General features: G+C 46.0%; 1 protein-coding gene across 1 annotated transcript in view; it reads right to left on the bottom strand.

The window, feature by feature from the left end:
• DENND3 (DENN domain containing 3) overlaps window positions 1-19909 on the bottom strand; it is an 81526-nt gene extending 61617 nt beyond the window's left edge. Inside the window, exons 1-4 of the mRNA XM_039524878.1 lie at window positions 19710-19909; window positions 3309-3585; window positions 2443-2558; window positions 1786-1925 (exon numbers count right to left, since the gene is read on the bottom strand). Of these exons, the coding sequence (XP_039380812.1) occupies window positions 1786-1925; window positions 2443-2558; window positions 3309-3585; window positions 19710-19793 (617 nt within the window). The 5' untranslated portion in view covers window positions 19794-19909. The remainder of the gene's footprint in view (window positions 1-1785; window positions 1926-2442; window positions 2559-3308; window positions 3586-19709) is intronic.
• Between the last annotated feature and the right edge of the window lie 2151 nt (window positions 19910-22060).

Below are 22060 nucleotides of genomic sequence, written 5' to 3'. Positions count from 1 at the left end.
AACGCAGTAAGATTTTTTGGCTCCCGAGGACAGCGTTATATCGAGGTAGAGATAGGCTGGGTAAAACTTTCTTTACTTCTGCTTCATTGCACAGATGGGCCAGTGATAGTCTTTTGCTGATCGTATCCTAGGTCTCTGAAAGGTTCTGTTTTATCAGAATGGGTGTTTGTCCTTTGCTCCATATTTATAAGGAGACTGTCCACTAGAGAAGCCAGTCTCTGCTCTGTCCCTTCTGAAGCATCAGTAAGAGGGGTTTACAATTATTAACATGCAAAACCATGCTCTGAAGTGTCCCTAGCCTCCGTTTGCCAGAAGCTGGGAATCCGAGACAGGAATGGATCACTTGATGATTATCTGTTCATTTCCTCTGAAGCACCTGGCATTGGCCATGACGTAAGACAGGACACTGGGCTAGATGGACTATTGGTCTGACCCAGTACGTCTGTTCTTATGTTCTGTCTTTATGAATGACTATAAATTAGCATTATGATTGACAATGAATAATCATTGGGCCTGGAAAAGTGAGTGAGTGACTATATAGCCTGGTGGTTAGGGTATTCACCTAGAGCATGAAAGATACAGGTTCAAGTCCCTCCTTCAATGACTAATTATTTATAAATGGAACAGCTTCAACAGGAGAGATTGACAGAGCCCTGTTCCACAATATCCCACATAACCCAATGGTTAGGACACTGGCTTGCAATGCAGAAGACCCAAGTTCAGACCCATTCTCCACAGCAGGCAGAGGGGTTAATTGAACCTGGTGGCCCACATCCTGGGTGAGTTTTCTAACCACTGGCTTAAAGCTTATAAGGGAATTCCTCCAGAACCTTTTTTTGGGGTGGGGAAAACTATTCAGCAAATTCATGAATAGGTTCCTGGTATTTTTGAGACTTAGCATTAGTTGAAAAACAACAGCAGAAACTCTTTTTTCCATTTAGATTATTACAGAGGGCCTACAACCGCAGATTATTCAGCACTGTACAAATGTAAAAAGACAGAGTACCTGCCCTAAGGAGCTTACAATCCACTTCAGACACAGGCATATACATATTAAACAGGTTGAAGGTGAAAATGTGAAAACTTGAGATAGTAGCCCCCACAATAAATTGAGGCTACGATAGTCAACAAAAAACAGTTTCCCAAGTTCCATCCCATCTCTTGACCCACATTTAAAGTTGAAGTATTATAAGACGTTTTAGAATGTAGATTATTAGTCTCACTGTTAAGCCTTCAAAACAGTGTGATTTGGGAACTAAAAGATTCACTCCTCCTAATTTGCCTGTGGACTATCAGAATCCGAGTAATCATGTATTCCTTCACATAGAGTGGCTAGGTCACCTTATTCCACAGTGTGTCTAACCAGTTAGAGACAAGTTTACTTATGCTCTTTGTGAAACTTATTCTGTTCACAGTGAAGTGTTTTAAAATTATTTTCCCCAAATAGAGAGACCTGTAGAGTTTGAGATCTTCCAGGGAGAATCTAGATAAATCTATGTTAGAAATCAGTTCCCTGCAGATATTAAATTTTGCCCAGCCAGATAAAATCTCAAAGAACACCAACACTGGAATTTCTTTAAAACTGCATTTCTATTTTATCATCATCCAGGTGGCTTTTGTTTTAATTTTGTTTTTTCCCCTGCCTCATGCCATAATCACTTATAACAAACTCCAGTTTTATTGTCACTCAAACATTCCCACTACATTGTCAAAATTTGACAATTTGTACATAAAGGACTGACTTGTAAATGTATTTGCAGCAAGTGATATAACAGTAATACTTACCAAGAGAGACAGTCCTTAAGGGCATTAAAATATGGATATCTGGATATGACACAAATAGCAAATGGTATGAAGCAGCCAAAGGCTTTAGCAGTCTGCACAGATTCCCTGTGGGCCTGCCCATTTGAAGAGATATAACCATCCTACAAGAAAGCTACATATTAATGTTGTTATGTTACTCATGAAATTACAGTTGGTATTTCTGAGAGAATCTAAGCAAGTTAGACACCCAACTCCCATTGAGATTTGGACATCTAACTCCCTTAGACTTCTTTAAAAAAAGAATATCTTGGTTTGTAAAGGTTAGATCCCCCTGCTAAAAGCAAGTTATTTGCACTATGAACATCTACCAAGAAAATGGAGTATATAACTCACAAACATTAAAGCACCTAAAAATATGCTTAAGGCCAAATTTTGCTCTCAGATACTCCAGCACCATTCCCACTGAATTCTATGGAAACTGTGCTTGAGTATATGGGCACAATATTGTATTAAGTGAGGAGTACTTCTCTTAAAGTAAGAGTTGTTCCATATTGGTATTAAAATATACAAATATCCAATAACTTATGTGAAGCATCAAATTAAGTAGGTATTATTATCAAAATGTATTACCTAATATTTAAGTAAGTTGTATTAAAAGTGTAAGGTAAAAAAACATACTTGCACAGGTTGGTAATACTGTGCAACAACACCATAGGTTCTGTTACCACAGACATCTGTGAAGACCAGAAAATGAATGTGAGCCTCTTTTGATTCAGAAGTTATGTAAAGTCCTCCTGCAAATAAGACAAGTACTTTTCAAAACATACACTACTGAAAAAAAGTTTGTTTTAATAGTGCAGCTTGCATTGCTATAGTTATAGCAAATGTTGCTACTTTACTTCCATTGTAATGCTTCATTTTAAAGGGATTATAGCACACCTACATAATTCACTTGATCTGAAATTGTTATATAACATCTTAAGCCATACACAAATTTCAATGAATAAATGAAAACACTGCACAGCTCATTTTGTATTTGTGATATGCCAAAAACATATCAAAGTCCAGCTGATGCACTTTTGCCCTTTTTTTTTTTATATATAAAGAAGCTTATGGGAAATGGTCTCTACTTTAGGGACATCCTAATATATATAGTATTGGAGTGGGAAAGGGAATTCATTGGTATTTAGAAGGAAAATATTTTCTTCAACCTAAAGGCAGAGAAGAGGTGAGGTGAGAAGACAGCCTTAAAAATATCAAATATAGGAAAAAGTAGAGAAATTTGATTATAAGCTCTCTTGGGCAGGGACCGTCTCTTTGTTCTGTACTTGTACAGTCCCTGGCACAATGGAGTCCTGCTCCATGAGTGGGGCTTTGTGGTACTATGATAATACAAATAAAAAAATTAACTTGTTAATATCCATAAACAGCCACAATAAGGGAAGAGGTCTGTGACTGTATTATTATTATAGGTCACCAAATAGATAAAGTATTTATAAAACAAACATTTCTTAACTAACAGTTAAATGAAAACCACATAATACCTGGAAAGCATAGCTGTGGCAAGCCAATAAGATCAATATCTTTGGGAACACTAATATCTTCAGTATCAGGTGCTTTCTGTTCCCCATTTGGATTTTTCACATTTTCAACCTTAGGTCTCTCTCTCTTTTTTCGGAAAGAACGTCGTTTTGTTTTATTGAAGTTACTACTATTTATATTAGTCGCTTGAATCTCCTCTTTGCTGATAAATGGAGGCACAAAAACTGACAGAACTTCTGGATCAAGGGAAGGAGAGTTTCTCTCTTTTTTCTGAGCAATCTAAAAACAAAATAAGTAGACATATTTATTATTGTTCTTTTTAAATGTATTTAGCCATATTTTCCATTCTGCCCTAGTGATTGTAAATGTGACAAGAATATATTTTTCTTCTTTCCAGTTTCTTCATTTTCCCTTCCACAACCTCATCCTAAGCCCACTGAAGTCAATGGAAAGACTCCATTTGTCTTCAACGGTCACAGCATTAGGTCCCTAATCTTAATCTATTCATGAGTCAAGCCTTACTATATCAATTATTTCTCTTTGGCAAGCGACGCTTCCAAAACTAACATCAGCACATACCAAAAAGATACTTTCCTCCTTTCATGTGTTCTATTTGTCTTACAGTTTTCTCAGAGATAAACAAGAACAAAAAGAAAATATGTCCACATCCCCTCAAGTGTATCCTTTGTTTCATAAAAATCACATTTTTATTTATTTTATACTAGTTTTAAAAGAAGAGCATACTTCTACATTACCACACATTTTATACCACAGTTAAAAACTGCGTGCTACCAACACTATCACAAAAAATATATATATATGGTAAGAGGCATTTTAAGCACAAAGGGTGTAATAAGGTACCTATGGACCTTCATGAAGGTTTTCCCTCTGACTTACATAGGTACATGGCCAGACACTATGAGATTGTGACACAAATTGCAATGCTTTCTGGTAAGTAGCTTTGTAAAAAAAAAAAAAAATACTGTAGTTCTACAAACTCTTGCTCTCTCTTTTTGTAACAACTTACCCTGGAAGATTTCAGAAGATGGGCAAGGGGGCAGCTGCTGCTCCCTTACATGCCTATGACTGAGCAGTGAGGCCATATCTGAATAGTTGCATCTCTAACTCCTTGGCTGAAGAAACAGATTAATTCTACAGCCTCAAAATTGCAAGAGCAAATTTTATGGGTCCTAAGGGTGTGTGGAAACTGGGAAGCTAGGCCTCACTGTGACTGAACGTGTGTCTCAATCTTCAAATCTTTGCTTCAAGGCTAAGGGAAGGATGAACCAGACCTATAGCTATTTACCTTCAACTTCAAACATAACATAGTATATATATAATGAAAAATATTCCCGAAGGCATAATTCTGCCCTTTCCCTCCTGTACATACTTCCACTATTTTGAACAGCTCAACAGTAAATCAATGCTGCATTGCTTCATTTAAAAACAGGCTTTTTTTATATCAAAAGTTTTGGAATTAATAAAAGTTTTAAATTACTTACCTCTGTGTTAATGGGTGGGTCAAACCAGCAATTTCCTCCAGACTGGAGTGTACATACAAAAATATCTTTGAAATTATATATTCCTTCTAATTTTTCTGTATCTTATGCTATTGCAGTACACTTAGCACATTTCAAAAAGAAATTAAGGGTGAAAAAAATCACCCTTCTACAAACACAATTAAAGACCTTATTTCTGCCACGAGGACTTTACAGTCTAAGACAAAGGTTAGATAAGTATCCACTGGGAGATCCAGAGGATGGCAATTAACTTAAAATGTATTAATGTAATAAATTGGGCTGGTGACTGACATATTTCTGACATGGTAAGAGTCTGAAGCTTCATTTTTCTCTTAATTGGCAGTTGTTCTCTAATTTCTAATGAAGTAATCAAGAAACAAGACATTCATAATTTGATCACTATCAAAACATGATTTCCCACTAAAATGTTTAGTAGCAAGGAATTATCCCTTAGCCCTGAAACTGTTACACAAGAAAAACAAGGAGTTACTTTGGTGGCAGCAATCTTAGTTTGTATTAAATCCTCTACAAGACAATTACCAAATTCGCTTATCAGTCAACTAATAAGTCACTTGTTCTCAGGGCTATGACACTTCTTTGCTACAGGTTTCAGAGTAGCAGCCGTGTTAGTCTGTATCCGCAAGAAGAACAGGAGTACTTGTGCAGTCCATGGATTCATTTGGCAGGTCTCAAGAATCAATGTTACAAATTTTTCCATGTTTTAATATCATCTGAAGACTCAAATTAGTTAAAGGCCTATGGGTTTAATCACAATTAGCTGATATAATGCTGGATGTGATTTATCCTGGACAGTGCAAAGTCACAGTCAACACTGTGCAAAATAAATGGATTCTTCACAACCGTGTTCAGATATGGTAAAACTATGTAGTGTAGATCAGCCCTAAGGGAAACTGGTTCATCCATTTACCATTACAATAAAAAAAAAAAAAAAACCACCCAACCACCACTCCTCTTCATGTCGACAGTCATTACAGAATTTGACTCCAGTAACAAACTTACAAAAATGAAACAAAAGGCCCCTACTACAATCTTCAAGCTCTTGTACTGAACTCTACTGCCGGCTAAAATCTTGTATCATTCAAAGTGAGTGAAAGTATCAAAGAGGTCATTTGAACCCCCAAATATGTGAGATAAAATTGTTATTGAAAGAAAGCACATAATAAAGTTGAATGAATGAATGATGTATACAGAGTATCTATGAAAGAAACTAGATTTTCAAAACCAGCTTGTTAGGGTTTTACACAGACCAGGAAGACTTCAATCATTTTGACTTCCACCATCATATATATCTCTACAGTTGCGCTTATGAAATCCTTAACTTCCCCTTGCTTCTAGTAGACTTTTTTTTGTTAATGTAAAACACATCCACTACTAAATGTCTGCCTAGAAAAAGATCATTAGACGGTTGTTTTGATTGGTAAGTTCTGATCAGACAACATTGTCACCTTTTACGTACTGTTTTTCTGAGGAGCACTTGGCAACTTGCTTATATGCAACACAAAGGAGTAACCATCGTGGTCACCATCACCACAACATGCCAGGACATCAGGATTTGCCATCCCACAGTTTGGGCTCTTTTAGCTAAACACAAAAAAGTCAGACAGAATCATTGTGATCATCTAGTCTGACCACCTGCATAACACAGGCTATAGAACATCCCCAAAATAATTTATACTTAAACTAGAGAAGATATTCTGACCTGACCAGATGGGGAAAAGTAATCAGTTAACAATACCATCTGCACTGCTATGCCCTGCACAACTCTAAGACATGAAGCTACATTTTCTATTACTCACTCCTGAGTGTGTCAGTTTCCTCTTCTGCCTTTTTCTATCTATCTTTCTCTTTTTGTCTAGTAAGAGTCAGTTTAGATAGCCAAGGGAAGTCTATATTTGAAATGCTTTGCTGCATTCCTTTTGACAAGCTAAAAGTGATAACTAGCAGCATGATCTGAAGTGAAAGGTATGCTAGTCACAGACATGCAAAAGGAAAATACCATATATACTCGTTCATAAGCCAAATTTTTTTTAGTAAAAAAAGGGAAGCATCAGATAAGGGGGTCGGATTATGAACGGGTATAGGGAGGGGGGGAAGAGGTGGGACACAGCCCCCTGCCCCCCAAATAGAGGGGGCAAGGAGGGGCAGCACAGCCAGCAGAGCAAGAAGGGAAGAGGCGGGGCCAGAGTCTCTCCTCTTCTGGCCACACTGCTCTCCCTCCAGCCTCCGAAGTAGCTGCAACTCCGGGGCTGGCAGGCTGCATCCACACCGCCCAGCCCAGCCCGCCAGAGCAGGCTGTGGCCAGGCCAGAGAGATCCTCCCCTGCCCTGGCCCAGCTAAGGTGGGAAGGGGAGAACGGGTGGGGGGATGTCACGGGCTAGGGGTGGGGTCATGTGGGGGGTGGTCACAGGAGTTATTCCCCTGACCCCCAGCTTCTCCCCCCTCCCCCACCAGATTTCCCCGCCAGTTGCTGTCCAAGCCCATCAAGGTAAGCAGCTGGCATGCCGAGACACATGGACAAGGGGGATCCAGTGGACATAGTGTACTTAGATTTCCAGAAAGCCTTTGACAAGGTCTCTCACCAAAGGCTCTTACATAAATTAAGTTGTCATGGGATAAGACGAAAGATCCTTTCATGGATTAAGAACTGGTTAAAAGACAGGGAACAAAGGGTAGGAATGAATAAATGGTAAATTCTCAGAATGGAGAGGGGTAACTAGTGGTGTTCCCCAAGGGTCAGTTCTAGGACCAATCCTATTTAACTTATTCATAAATGATCTGGAAAAACGGGGAAAACAGTGAGGTGGCAAAGTTTGCAGATGATACTAAACTGCTCAAGATAGTTAAGACCAAAGCAGACTGTGAAGAACTTCAAAAAGATCTCACAAAACTAACTGATTGGGCAACAAAATGGCAAATGAAATTTAATGTGGATAAATGTAAATAATGCACATTGGAAAAAATAACCCCAACTATACATACAATATGATGGGGGCTAATTTAGCTACAACTAATCAGGAAAGAGATCTTGGAGTCATTGTGGATAGTTCTCTGAAGATGTCCACGCAGTGTGCAGTGCCAGTCAAAAAAGCAAATAGGACGTTAGGAATCATTAAAACAGGGATGGAGAATAAGACAGAGAATATCTTATTGCTCTTATATAAATCCATGGTACACCCTCATCTTGAATACTGCGCACATATGTGGTCTCCTCATCTCAAAAAAGATACACTGGCATTAGAAAAAGTTCAGAAAAGGGCAACTAAAATGATTAGGGGTTTGGAATGGGTCCCATATGAGAAGAGATTAAAGAGGCTAGGATTTTTCAGCTTGGAAAAGAGGAGACTAAGGGATATGATAGAGGGATATAAAATCATGAGTGGTGTGAAGAAAGTGAATAAGAAAAAGTTATTTATTTGTTCCCATAATATAAGAACTAGGGGCCACCAAATGAAATTAATGGGCAGCAGGTTTAAAACAAATAAAAAGTTCTTCTTCACACAGCGCACAGTCAACCTGTGGAACTCCTTTCCTGAGGAGGTTGTGAAGGCTAGCACTATAACAGAGTTTAAAAGAGAATAGATAAATTCATGGAGGTTAAGTCCATTAATGGCTATTAGCCAGGATGGGTAAGGAATGGTGTCCCTAGTCTCTGTTTGTCCGAGGGTGGAGATGGACGGCAGGAGAGAGGTCACTTGATCATTACCTATTAGGTTCACTCCCTCTGGGGCACCTGGCATTGGCCACTGTCGGTAGACAGGATATTGGGCTGGATGGACCTTTGGTCTGACCCAGTATGGCCGCTCTTATGACAATTTGTTTACTTAGGTTTACCCCTGTGCCTGCAGACACTCAAGGTAAACAAACCATCTCAGCCTGCCAGCGGCTTATCCTAATGGCCCAGGAGCCAAAGTTTGCCGACCTCTGAATTATAGGGTCGGCTTATGAATGGGTCATAAAAATTTGCCATTTTTATGGGGGGGGGTCAGCTTATAAACGAACCGACTTATGATCGAGTCTATTGTATTAGATTGTTCTTACCTTACATTTTTCAGGGCTAGTGGAGTAAAACTAGGCTCCAAGAATGGATAACTGGGTTATGCCACATGGCCTTCCAGCAATAGAACTGTAAGCATCAGAGACAGACACTACATTCAGTACAGGGTTTACCATGGCACCAGTGACTCCTTGGCGCTAGGCTCACACTCAGAAGGGGCCTATAACGCTCACTTCCTCCCCTCTCAGTGCGTGGAGCAGCACACTGGTTACTGCGGCGCCTAGCCTCCAGCAAACACCTTACCCCTTCCAACCCCGCAGGCTCCCCCCACAACCCTGGGATATGATACAATGTATCAGGGCCCTGATACATAGTATCCCTCCTGCCCAGACCAGAGACAGGCAAAAATGTTCCAGACCAGCTCTCACCCTCTGCCCGCAAGGATCTAGCCTAGGAGCTGAGAGCTCAAGGTAGCCCAGGAGCTGTAGTTCCTTGGCCAGCTCCCTGCCTGGAAAGCTGGCCCTGAAGCAGGAAAGGAACTACATCTCCCAGCATTCCCCTTGGCTGCTATCAACCAGAAAGGGAGGGGAAGTTGCCAGGGCTGTTGAGACCCGATGCACAGAGCTTGGGAAGCTGGCTGCTGGAAGAGGGTGATGCTGTGAAAGGGGAACATGTAGGCACAAGGAGTAAGAGACTTCCTCAGATTGGATTAGGAATGCTAGTGGCTTCAGCTGTCAGCCCCCAAAGAAGGAATTGCGTGGAATGAATGGACAACGTGCCTCTATCTGAAGCCTAGCAAGGGTCAGAAGTATGTGGACCCTACCAGGAGAAGTTAAAATGATAAGTAAGGAAGGGAAGGCTCTACTAGAGGACTTGGGCAGCTTTAGATACCAAGCACGTAGGAGGATGTGACTCAGTTTTCACTTCTGAGCCATGGAAGCAGAAATTGGCTTTTCCTGTCCAGATTTATCTAACATTCAGAAAGGGACTCTAGCATCTGCCTTCCAGATTTACACCCTCAAAGTTCAGGAGCGCTCAAGTTCAATTTTGGCCACTCTTAATTCATTTCTCCCAAGTCAAATACTGATCCACTGTAATTTTCTGTAGAAAAAGTAGGGTAAAATTGAGCAACAAATGTTGGCATCTTCCCAATACTAACTAGGAAGAGAGTTGCTATTTTCAACCACCATTACCCATTTTTTTAGTTTTGTTTCCTGTAAAAACATAAAAAGATGACAAGTTCTCCACAGAAACTAAGATTGCAACAAACAGCAAAGACACCTCAACTTTTCCTCATTAAGTGGGACAGTATTACAGTATGGATCTAGATATCCTCCAATCACACAAACTGAAAATTGTTCCACTTTACTGCAGTTCTGTAACCATGCAGGAACCAGTCCTGTGTTCTGTGCACATCCAAAATTCCTACTGAATTCAGAAGTGCCTTGCTTTTGTAACCATACGACCTGCTATTTTCAGCCCTTGTAAACTAAGCAGGTTTACATTTAGTAGTGGAATGGGAGACCTCTCAGAAAAAGTTATGTGTTGCAGGAGGTGTTGATTATTCAGTAGGTAATGTGAGACCCTCCTGTTTACAATAGTAAACCAGTGCAGCAGAGTTTCAGAATGCACTGTGCTCCTAGAACAGAGGTGGGCAAACTACGGAGCTAGCCCCTGGCCCCTCCTCTGCAGTTCCCCCTCCCCCGCAGCCTCAGCTCGCTCTGCTGCTGGCACAATGCTCTGGGCTGCAGGGCTGTGAGCTCCTGGAGCAGCACAGCTGCAGAGCCTGGCCTGACACTATGCTGTGCGGTGGTGACGGTGTGGCTGGCTCCAGCCAGGCGGGACGGCTGTAGCGCCGCCAGCCACCAGTGCTCCAGGCAGCACGGTAAGGGGGCAGGGAGCAGGTGGGGTTGAATAGAGGGCAGGAGACTTCGAAGGGGCAGGGGTGTGGATAGGGGGCAGGGTGGTCAAAGAGCAGGGAGGTTGAATGGGAGCATGGGACCCAGGGGGCAGTCAGGAAGGAGGGGGGTTGGATGAGGTGGTGGGAGGCAGTCAGGAGACAGGGAGAAGGGATGGTTGGATATGGCAGAAGCCCCATGGGGGACATCAGGAATGAGAGGAGGGGTTGGAAATGGCAGAGGTCCTGGGGGGGGGGGGGTCAGGAATGAGAGGAGGGGTTGGATGGGGCAGGGGTCCTGGGGGGCGGAGGCAGGCAGGGGACAGAGAGAAGGGGTGGTTGGATATGGCAGAGGTCCCAGGAGGTGGGGGGCAGTACGTCAGGAATGAGAAGTGGGTGGATGGGGCAGCAGGAGGCAGTCAGGCCGAGGTTCCGGGGGCAGTCAGGGGACAGGGAGGGTGGATGGGGCAGGGGTCCCAGGGGGGCCCCATCAGGGAACAGGGAGGGTTGGATGGGGCTGGAGTCCTGGGGGGGCAGAGGGGGTGGATAGAGGGTGGGGCCCAGGCCACAACCCCCTCCCCTAACCAGCCCTCCATACAATTTCTGAAACCCGATGCCGCCCTCAGGCCAAAAAGTTTGCCCACCCCTGTCCTAGAAGCAAAGAACCTCACCTAGACTTTATACACAGTCTATTAAAGACAATGAAAAGACTCCTACTGATTTCAACAGGCTTTGGGTGGAACTGGTTATACGCTGGGATAACTCCACTGTCTTCATAGGTTCCTGGTTCCACTGCAGAGGGAGGCAGTGTGAGCTTGTTACAGAGCTGCTGCTCAGGGATGGGAAACCTCCTGGCGCCCCAGTCTCCAAAATCATCCAGGCTGCACCTTCTGCACGACTATGTGCTAACTGATGGGTTCATGGGAAGTGGGGGGGGCCTACTGCAGGTGATAGGCATCTCAGGTACTTAAAGCCATATGTAATGGAATTATTGTCCCCTTACTTAAACTCATTGGGGGTGGTTTGGTTGGCTAGCTCCCAGTACCAAAAGAAAGGGGAAGGGTCAATGGGAAATCAGGGCCTTGAGACTGACTGGGGAGAGGCCAATGCTCCAGGTCAGCCTGATTGACAGGGCAGCCAAGCTAATCAAGGAGTCAGGAGGACAAGGGGGTCCCGTCTGCCGTGAGAGCTGGAATTGCCTGGGTCAGAGTGGGGGCTGAGCTAAGGAGAAAGCAGGGGCCCAAGCTGGGCTAGGGAGCAGGGCTGTGCTGACCAGAAAAGCGGCTCAGGGAGCAGGTCAGTGCTGGGAGCAGAGTTACAGAAGCAGCCCAGTAAGCAGATCTGTGCTGGGAGGGGAGCTGCAGCAACTGGGGCCAGATAAGTATCCCAGGGAGCCAGAGGCAAAGCAGCAGCAGCGCTGAAGCAGTGGAGCTGGAGCAGTCCAGAGCCAGGTGCAGTGAGCAGCTAGGACGGGGGATCCAGGGCAGCAGGCCCAGAGCAGGTAGACACCCTCAGCCAAGAGGCCTTGCGGGCCAGACTTGGAGGGGGATTGTAACCCTGACAGGGTGGGGACAATGTTGGGAAGAAGAGTCCTGCCACCAAAAGCCTGAGGGCGTGTGGCCACCGCCAGAGCAAGTGTCCGACCTGCAGCATCCCTGCAGCACAGCCCAGGTAGGACTGAATTTCCCTACATTCCAGAGACACTGGTTGTGATGTCCCTGTGCCACAGAGTGGGGTGACAGGTTTTCCTTTAACCTTTCCCATTTTTCCCTTTTCCTTTTTTAATTGATTGCTGTTTAATAAATCGTATTTGCTTTGAACTGTATGTAATGATTAGTGGGTCAACGAAGTGTCCAGAGCGCAGAAAGCACCCTGGAGTGAGGACACCCTAGCCCCTGTCCTAGGTGACCACAACAAGGTTGGGGATCAAGCCCCCCAGGAATCCTGAGCCCAGCCTTGTTGGGGTTACGACAGGGCTGCCCGGGGGAGGGGGGACAAGTGGGGTCCTTCACTCGCTCCGGGGGCTCCAGAAAACTCATGGGGCCAGGGCCCCCGGAGCTTCTTCCACTCCGGGTCTTCAGCGGCAGGGGGTCCTTCCACTCCAGGGCAGAAGGATCCTCTGCTGCCGAATTACTGCCGAAGCGGGATCTGCCGCCAAAGTGCTGGGTCTTTGGTGGCAATTCGGCAGCGGGGGGGCCCCGCCGCAGGTCTTCGGGGCACTTTGGCGCAGGTCCCAGAGCGGAAGGAGCCCCCCACTGCCAAATTACTGCCGAAGCAGGGGCCCCCTGCCACCGAAGACCCCAGGCCCCCTGAATCATCTGGGCAGCCCTGGATTACAAGGACTCTGCCAAACAGGAGAGTGAAAGGGGAGCCCTTGAGGTCAGGCAGGCCTCTGGATAAAGGGAACAGGAACAAGGACTCAGATCCTTTCACTAGCCCATCTCACCGGGGCTGTGAATAGCCAAGACTCCCTGGAGTAGGGAAGCACCTAACTACAGAGTCTGCAGCTACCTAGGGCCAGCGCTGAAGATTGAGAGTCTCTAATGCTGCCGTTGTAAAGTTCAAGCATGCTCAGCCTTGGCATTGCCACCCCTCCTGCGGCTAGTTGCTGCAGCTGTCTAAGGCTGGCCTTTGGCAATTGGACACGTGGCTGTAGCCAGAGAAGCTACATGTGGCTCTGTGACTACCAGGGGCCATTAAGCTAGGAGCAGACAAAAAAAACTGGAGTTAACCCCAAGGAACAGAGGTCACCAGTAGGAAAGGAATGTCAGGGGGAGCAGGGAAAGAGGAAGCAGGTCAGGCTTGCAGGGAGAGAATAGGACCAGCTGGTTGTGGAGCACGTTCAAGATAGAAGGGAAACAAGCATGGAGAGAGGTGGTGGTGGTGACCACATAGTGGAATAACATGTAGATGGGAGCAGAGGGAGAAAGCCCCTGGGAACCTGAAGTCACCAGCCTAAGTGCTCACTGAGCCAGGGTTGGGAGAATGTTGTTTGCAAGTGGCTTGCTCAAATGGCAGGATGGGTGCTGGGGGAGGGGTTTCTCAGAACGGATCAGGTATCTGCTGGCTGTGGAACTTTGTTGAGCTGAGGCCAGGACCACATACAGTGACTGGTGAAATAGAGTGGTACTGGACATGTGGCTACCAAACTTCTGAATGAGGAAGGAGATAAATCTGTGGGGAGTTTCCCCTGATCACTATGGAAGTTCTGCTCACTGTGGACACTGGTAAACCCACATGGGTACAGCTCAATGAGAAAAACTGACGACTGAGGTAGCTGTGTATGGCAATACAAATAGTCTTGCAGAGGTGTGTGATCAAAATGAAAAATGTCTCTGAGATTCAGTACTGGGTGTTACTATGGTGCCAATGGCACCGCCACACCGGCCCCACACTCAGAAGGGGCCCATAACGACTACATTGGGGCCCACAAATATGTTTGGTGCTGGGTCCACAAAAGATTAATCTGGCCCTGACTACATTCGCCTACCTTTTGCTATTCTTTTCTCTCTTCCCTTTTGATCATACTTTGTCGTAAGAAGAAACAGGTTTAGACTTTTAACAACCAAACGTGACAGCTCCCGTCAACAATGACATTTGATGCCCTCTGGCAGACCATCAAGGGTTTTTCAAAAACATAATAAAGTAATCTGTGATAACATCCTAGAAGTTTTATCTAATCCATGCAACAAACCCCAGCTTCATGTTGCTGTAACCACACTACTAAAGAAGTCTGGATCCAGTGCCCTCTGGAGTCAGATGCTCCTGTATCAGCCACAGGATATCTTAAGTACTTACCAGGACAGTTCAGGGCAACTGCATCTATGTCTTCCATTATTGGGTCAGTATGGGTACCCATTCTCAGGCTTCCAGCTACGAGCTGTTGCCCTTCTTGGGTGGAGACCCTGGTCAGAAGGGAAGAGAGACACAGGTATCTCCAGCATGAACCGTTCCCTGTCTTCAGTGTGTTATTCTCAGCAAAAGTGAGTCTACATAAAATAGGCCTGCTTGCTTCTCCCCTCAGACACCACACACAGTGTAATTGCCCTTAGTTATCAACTACCACACAGTTCTTCCTAAGCAAACATTTTATTCTTAAAGGTAAAAGCACTACAGAGAAAACATAACAATAAAAACCCTACATGCATGCTAATAAGCTTACCAGAGATCATAAGTGTTCTGGTCAGTGTCAGTCCTTCCAACTCTTCTCTAAGGATTGGGGCCCTCCATGGACTGGAGGTCCTGTTCATTTGCTGGATCATAACAGAAAGCCCTGAGCCTGTTTAAAATTTAAAAATCTTTTCTTTGTCTGATGGTCACTGGAGAATCCAGTTTGAAGCAGTATATGCAAGCCTCTATAGGGGGTGTTTTCAAAGGGCTGATAACCAGAGGAATTACATTAGCACACCCCATCCTCCTACTTGAATTACATATAATCTCACAACACCACATAAGCAACTGCATTTTAATACATTGGACCCCAAACATATTAAACTCAATTCAATCAGGTTTGTCCAGGATATTGCCATCTGTCACACTTGTCTTCTTTTACCACAAAAGGTATCATGTATCTAAGCACCTCACAATCTTTTGTGTATTGAGCCTCAAAACAAGTATTATACAATACTACTTTCCTAACTCCATTTTACAAATGGGGAAATTGAGGCACAGATCAACCACGTAACTTCCCCAAGGTCATACAGGAAAGACTGGGGGGGGGGGGGTGTAAATAATTGAACCCAGGTCTCCAAAATCTGGGCTAGTACTCTAGCTAATGGATCATCCCTTGTGTATTCTTCAGCTATACTCTCAGTTTCTGCCTCCACAGGAGTGGGACACAGAGCCCAGTTCCCAAACTGACACTCTATGAAGTGAACTATTGCATGCTATGAGAGTATCATCCTTCAATGTTATTTTAACAGTACTTACGGGTTTATTTTCAAATGTTTATACCAAAATACACATTATAAACTGAACAATACTCCTGTTTACATTATTACAGTGTCACTGCTTCCACACTGGACACTTAGCTCATTTTAATCCAGTACAGTAAAAGGAACTATTAGCATTCTTCTATTGACATGCCATTAATATAAGACAACGCCATTCCAATAACAATGTGCCAGATCTGATGACCTGCGAGCAGCAAAGTTACAACTATCAATATTTTGCCAGAACATATTCTATGTAATAGATAAACATTTTATCGATTTATTCAAAGTCACATTATCTTACTTGCCAGATGCTGAACAATGTTTTGGAAATAGCATACTCAGGCCCTGGGAAGATAAAGTGCCTCTTGTTGCTCAACAGTTCACTCTCCAGACAACCAAGAAACGCTAGCATCTTGCTTCAGCAAAATAAATGCCATAACTTCAAAGATGAATAATAGAAAGCAGAATGGGGATTCCTGAGTGCTTCAGCAAAGATACACAGACCCTTGTGGGGAAGAGGGCAGGGTATGCAAGTTCTTCCTAGACAATTACTGTACAGTAAGTTAATTGCTTTCTCAAAATTTCATTTCTCTCTGAAACATCTGTTTAGAAAAAAAAAAACCTTGTGTGTTTTTTGGAGAAAGTTTTTGTAGATTTATATATTTTGATAAGTGTTACAGAAAATGTGGCTGTTTTTAGTTGTTCTATTATAAATAAAATATAAAGATAGAAAAATTTAAATATACTTGACCCTAGACCAGGACGAATTCTACCTCTTCAACTTCTGCTATCCATTTCTGTGGCTTTATCTTATGAAATCCATAACTTCCCCCTACTTCTAGTGGATTTTCTTTTTGTAAAACATGCGCAGGACTACATGCTTGCCTAGAAAACTTAAAATTTTAACACACAGTACTGTCCCATAATGTGCAACATCAGTAGAAGGGCAAAGTATTGCACTACTTTCATTAAATAAACGAAAATTCAAGAGGACCTCACTTAAATTCACTGAGAGCCTATAAAATTGTATTAAATAAATGAACCTGGAGAAGAGCTCTGTGCAAGCACGAAAGCTTGTCTCCTTCACCAACAAAAGTTGGTCCCATAAAAGATATCACCTCATTCACCTGGTCTCTTAAACAAACACGTCATATAAAAAAAGCATAACAATGGGAAAATTGGCATATCCTCAAGTTATGGTTTTCCAGTGCGCTCTGTCATCTGTATGTCTATCTTTTATGTCCCAGTCATCATTGAAATTGGCTTGGTGATTGAGGCCTCATATTGGAATCTTTCATGGGAGGACATGTTTTTACCTTGCATGTTTTGTTTAGCACTGAATACACGTGCCCATAACAAATAGTAAGACATTACAAGCTCCAATATCACATTTAATTAAAACAGTTACAATTCTCCTTGCCATATATACTACATTTAAATCTATCCCGTCACTGAAAGTAAAAGCAAAAGATTTTTTTTTTTTATTTATTCTGGATCTACACTGGTGCTTTTATTGCTGTACAACATTTGTGACAGTTTTCTATATCCTCGATCAGATAACATATAACATACATTGGCCCACCTGCCTTTGGCTGCAGCATCTATTTTCTCACATTGGTATATATTTCATTTGGAATCCAATAAATATTAAACAAAATGAAAAAAAAATCAGGTAAAATTTTCGAATTAGGAGCTGAGGGACAGGTCTATGTTACCGATTTCTGCTGGCACAGCTATGGCAGTCAGGGATGTGAAGAGGAATGATACCTGACGAACATAGCTGTGCCAGTATGAGTCCCTACTGTAGATGCAGCTATACTAGCAAAGTTGTACTCTCACCAGTATAACTTGTTTTGCTGGTATAGCTATCTCCATAATAGTAATGCTTTGCCAGTATAATATACCAGTAAAGTGTTCCTAGTGTAGATACAGCATAAATCTCACTTGGGGGGGGGGGGAAGGGGGGAGGGAAATCAATGGAACTTGGGTCCTGATCCTGCAAACACTTATGTACATGCTTAACTTTAGTACCACAAGTAGTCGCACTGATATCATTGACTTTACTACTAATACTTGTAATAGTTAAGCATCTGCATAAGTGTTAGCGGGATAAATGACTTTTTTTTTTAAGATGTACTCTTCTTTAGTATAAACACACACAAAAATTAAGGTTGCAAGTCTAAAAACTGCTCAGCCAATTAAGTTGCCTACTAACGTAACCAAAAATCACAGGTCTACCATAGCAACAGCATCCAGTGTTACTATTTGTAATACATACCTTCTCTGCGAGCTACCCCTAATACAGCTTCCTTCCTGCCCACCCTCCTCCCTTTTTGACATCCTGTGGAGGGGACAGGATTCAGAACAGGATGAGCAGAACACTACAGATGGTTCAGTTCCCACTTTGGCCAATTTTCCTTCAATCTTTCAAAACAGATGTCTTAATTACATGTTATATCCACATTCTGTAATTCAAAATAATCTAGCAGTAATATTTGTGACACCACTATGTCCCTAATTTTGAAGTGTATGTTTATTAGCCTTAAACAAGGCTCCAAAATTTGAATCTTTCATTAATATTGGCTAAATAATAAACTGAAACCATCAAAAGATGCCCCATAAAAAGTGGCAACAAATTTAACAATAACCCTTTTATGCCATTAATGAGCACAAACAATTTCAAGTTCAAGCCACAGGACTAGAAGGGACCTCGAGAGGTCTTCTAGTCTAGTCCCCTGCACTCAAGGCAGGACTAAGTATTATCTAAACCAGGGATGGGCAAACTTTTTGGCCCGAGGGCCACATCTGGGAATAGAAATTGTATGGTGGGCCATGAACTCTCACAAAATTGGGGTTGAGGTTCGGGGGGGTGGGGGGGTGTTGGGCTCTACGGTGGGGCCAGAAATGAGGAGTTCGCAGTGTGGGAGGGGGCTCCGGGCTGGGGCCAAGAGTTCGGTGGGCAGGAGGAGGATCAGGGCTGGAGCAGGTGGTTGGGGTGCAGGAAAGGATGCAGGCTCCAGCTGGGGGTGCAGGCTCTGGGGTGGGGCTGTGGATGAGTGGTTTTGGGTGCAGGAGGGTGCTCCGAGCTGGGACCGAGGTGTTAGGAGGGTGGGAGGGGGATCAGGGCTGGGGCGGGGGTTGGGGCACTGGGGGAGCCTCAGGGGTTTGCCCATCCCTGGTTTAGATAATACTTAATCCTGCCTTGAGTGCAGGAGAGTAGACTAGACGAGATCTCGAGGTCCCTTCCAGGCCTATGATTCTGCATCTCAAACCCTGACAGTGGCATGTCTGGATTCCACACATCACGTTGTAGGCACCCATCAAGTTGTGTTGTGATGCTGCTGCACAAAGCATCTTTGAGGCAGCATGCTGAAGTTATTCCATTGCACCAAAACATACCAGTGCAATGTCATGAGTCAGTAACAGCCAGACTTTGGCAAAGCACCCTCCTTTCATCGCTAGCATGATGGGCAGGAGAAAGACCGTGTATTTCACAAGGACAAGCTAGAGCTCAAATACAGTTAACTGCCAAGAAAACAGAGCCAGATTTCTCGCCTACAAACGCATGATTAACGGTGCTTACTCTTTCTGAAGTTCACTCTGGGGTTACACTGTCTGAACAGAGGCAGGGGAGGAAGTTAACAAAGCAGATGGCCACATTGCGTCTCTCATTCACTGCATCGACGAGGAAGCCGGTTTTCACTGCTAGACCGGACACACCGGTCTGTCAGTCCAGCCACCGCTTTCAGACCCATTGCCCAGCGGGCAGCAATTGGGTTTCACCCCGCGGGGCAGCCCGGGTCTGGGGCTGGGCTGGTGCGCAGGGCAAGCGGGGTCCCCAGCCTGTGGCCACCAGCACAGCCAGGGTCACCAGACAGCAAGTGTGAAAAATCAGGATGGGGGGGGGGTGGGGTGGGGAATAGGAGCCTGTATAAGAAAAAGACCCAAAAAGCAGGACGGTCCCTATAAAATCGGGACCCTAAGCACAGCACAGCGCTGCACGGCGGGGCAGGCGGGCAAACCAGCCCGGGAGTTACCTGGGCAGCGTCTCTCGCCCTCTCCCCGGAGACTCCCACCAGCACGCAGATCTCCAGCAAGCCCGAGGGCAGCACCTCCTCCATGGCAGCGGCGGGGAGCCGGAGTCGCCCTCACACTCGCCTCCTTCCCCTGGCGGGGGCGGGCACCTTCTCCCCCTCAGCCCGCGCCGCGTCCCCTCACAGCGGCGCGCCCCCGCCGCTCTACTGGGGGAGGGAGGGAGGAGAGCGCCTCTACAGAGCAACGAGCCTCTGATTGGCTGTCTGCACCATTGCCCACGCCCACTCGGGACATGTAGCCAATCGGAGCGGCCTGCACATGTGGAGGCCGAGGGGCTTCTTCCTCCCTCAAGCGCGGGAGCCACCCCGCCCCTCTCGCGCCACCTGTACGCACGGAGCGGGAGGGGAGGGGAGGGGCCCTGCGGCTGCCCCTCCACGACCCGGGGGAGTAGGGTGATGACGAGCGGGAAGGAGGGAGGGATGTGAAGAGTGGCTGGGGAGTCAATGCGGGCGGAGAGGGACCTGTAACCCAGTTACACACGTCCCCGCCATGCCAGCTGGCTCGTTCCCCTCCTCCCCCACGCATATACTAGGGTTGCCAACCCTCCAGGGTTTGCCTGGAGTCTCCAGGAATCTGCCTCAATCTCAAAGAAGTGGGCTGTAGCCCAGGAAAGCTTATGCTCAAATAAATTGGTTAGTCTCTAAGGTGCCACAAGTACTTCTCGTTCTTTTTGCGGATACAGACTAAGAGGGCTGCTACTCTGAAACCAGTGACTATTGACAGCAATCCAGGCTATTTTAAGAAAATAACATTACATCATGTTGGGGGAAAAAAATCTCTCGGAATAATTTCAGTCAGAGGTGACAACCCTAACACATATCCTACACACACACAAGCTTGTCCCTCCCCTTGCCCCCCCACAGCAGGGTCCCTCCCAAACTCAGACACAACTCCCCCTCAACTGGCTCATCTCCCCGCACACACACCCTCCCCCCCCCCAGCTTGCTCCTCCTCCCACATACACCTCCTACCTCCCCACCCCCTGCTGGCTTATTCCCACACACCCTTCCCCCCTCCTGGCTCATCCTCTCCCCATCACTGACTTGTTCACACACCCACACACTTACTTATAAGCCTTCCCCTAGCTGGCTCATTCCTCCCCATACATACATCCCTTCCCGTCAGATGGCTCATTCCCCCTCCCCCCCCACCCCCACACACACCACTTCCCTCCCCTCAGCTGGCTCATCCCCCTTAACCTATCCCTCTCCCTCAGTTGACTCATCCCCCCTCCACATATCCCTCCCCCTAGCTGGCTCGTTCCCACCGCCCATACACACATCCCTTCCCCACAGCTGGCTCATTCCCCACCCCATACACACAAACACACACACCACTGACACCAGTTCCCTCCCCTCACCTGGATCATTCCCCCCACACACACCAGTTCCCTCCCCTCAGCTGACTTGTTTCCCACACACACACACAAACAACCCCCCCTGCCCGCTGGTTCCCAACACCAGGGCCGGCTCCAGACACCAGCCTACCAAGCATGTGCTTGGGGCTGCACCTTGGGACGGGGCAGCGATCGGGGTTTGTTTTGGTTTTGGTTTTGGTTTGGCCGGGCCGCGCTGGGAGGAGGCGGGGCTTAGGAGGCGTGGCGCCGTGTTGGGCGGGCAGGGACTTGGGCGACACGACGCTCGAGGGGCGGGGACTTGGACGGGGCGATGCTCAGGGGGGCGGGGACTTGGGCGGGGCGACGTGACACTTGGGGGACGGGGACTTGGGAGGCGCGATGCGACGCTCGGAGGGGGCGGGGATTTGGGCGGGGTGACGCTCGGGGGCGGGGATTTGGGCAGGGCAATGCTATGGGGGCGGGTCCTTGGGTGGCGTGACGCTCGGAGGGGGCGGGGACTTGGGCGGGGTGATGTTCGGGGGGCGGGGACTTGGGCAGCGCAACGCTCATGGGGGGCGGCACTCTTTGTTTTCGCTTGGGGTGGCAAAAATGTTAGAGCCGGCCCTGCCCAACACACATACCCCTGCCCCATTCCCCCACATGCACACCCCTCTCTGCCGCTGGCTTGTCCTCCCCCCATAGCCCTGCCTCCAGTGGCTCATCCCCCTCTTCGCTGGCTTGTTCCCCACATACATGTCCCTCCCCCCACTGTCTCACCCTAACACACCCCTGCTGGCTCTTCTCCACAAACACACCTCCCCTCAGCTGGCTCATTCCCACACACACACCTCCCCCCAGCTGGCTTGTTCCCAGGCACACCCCCTTCTTCCTGCTGGCTCATTCGCTACCACAGCCCTCCCCTTGTCCTCCTAGCTGGCTCATTCCCCCCCCCCCCCG

The sequence above is a fragment of the Mauremys reevesii genome, linkage group 2 (assembly GCF_016161935.1).
Source record: "Mauremys reevesii isolate NIE-2019 linkage group 2, ASM1616193v1, whole genome shotgun sequence".
Lineage (NCBI taxonomy): Eukaryota > Metazoa > Chordata > Testudines > Geoemydidae > Mauremys > Mauremys reevesii.
This window is presented reverse-complemented; position numbering and strand designations above follow the sequence as displayed.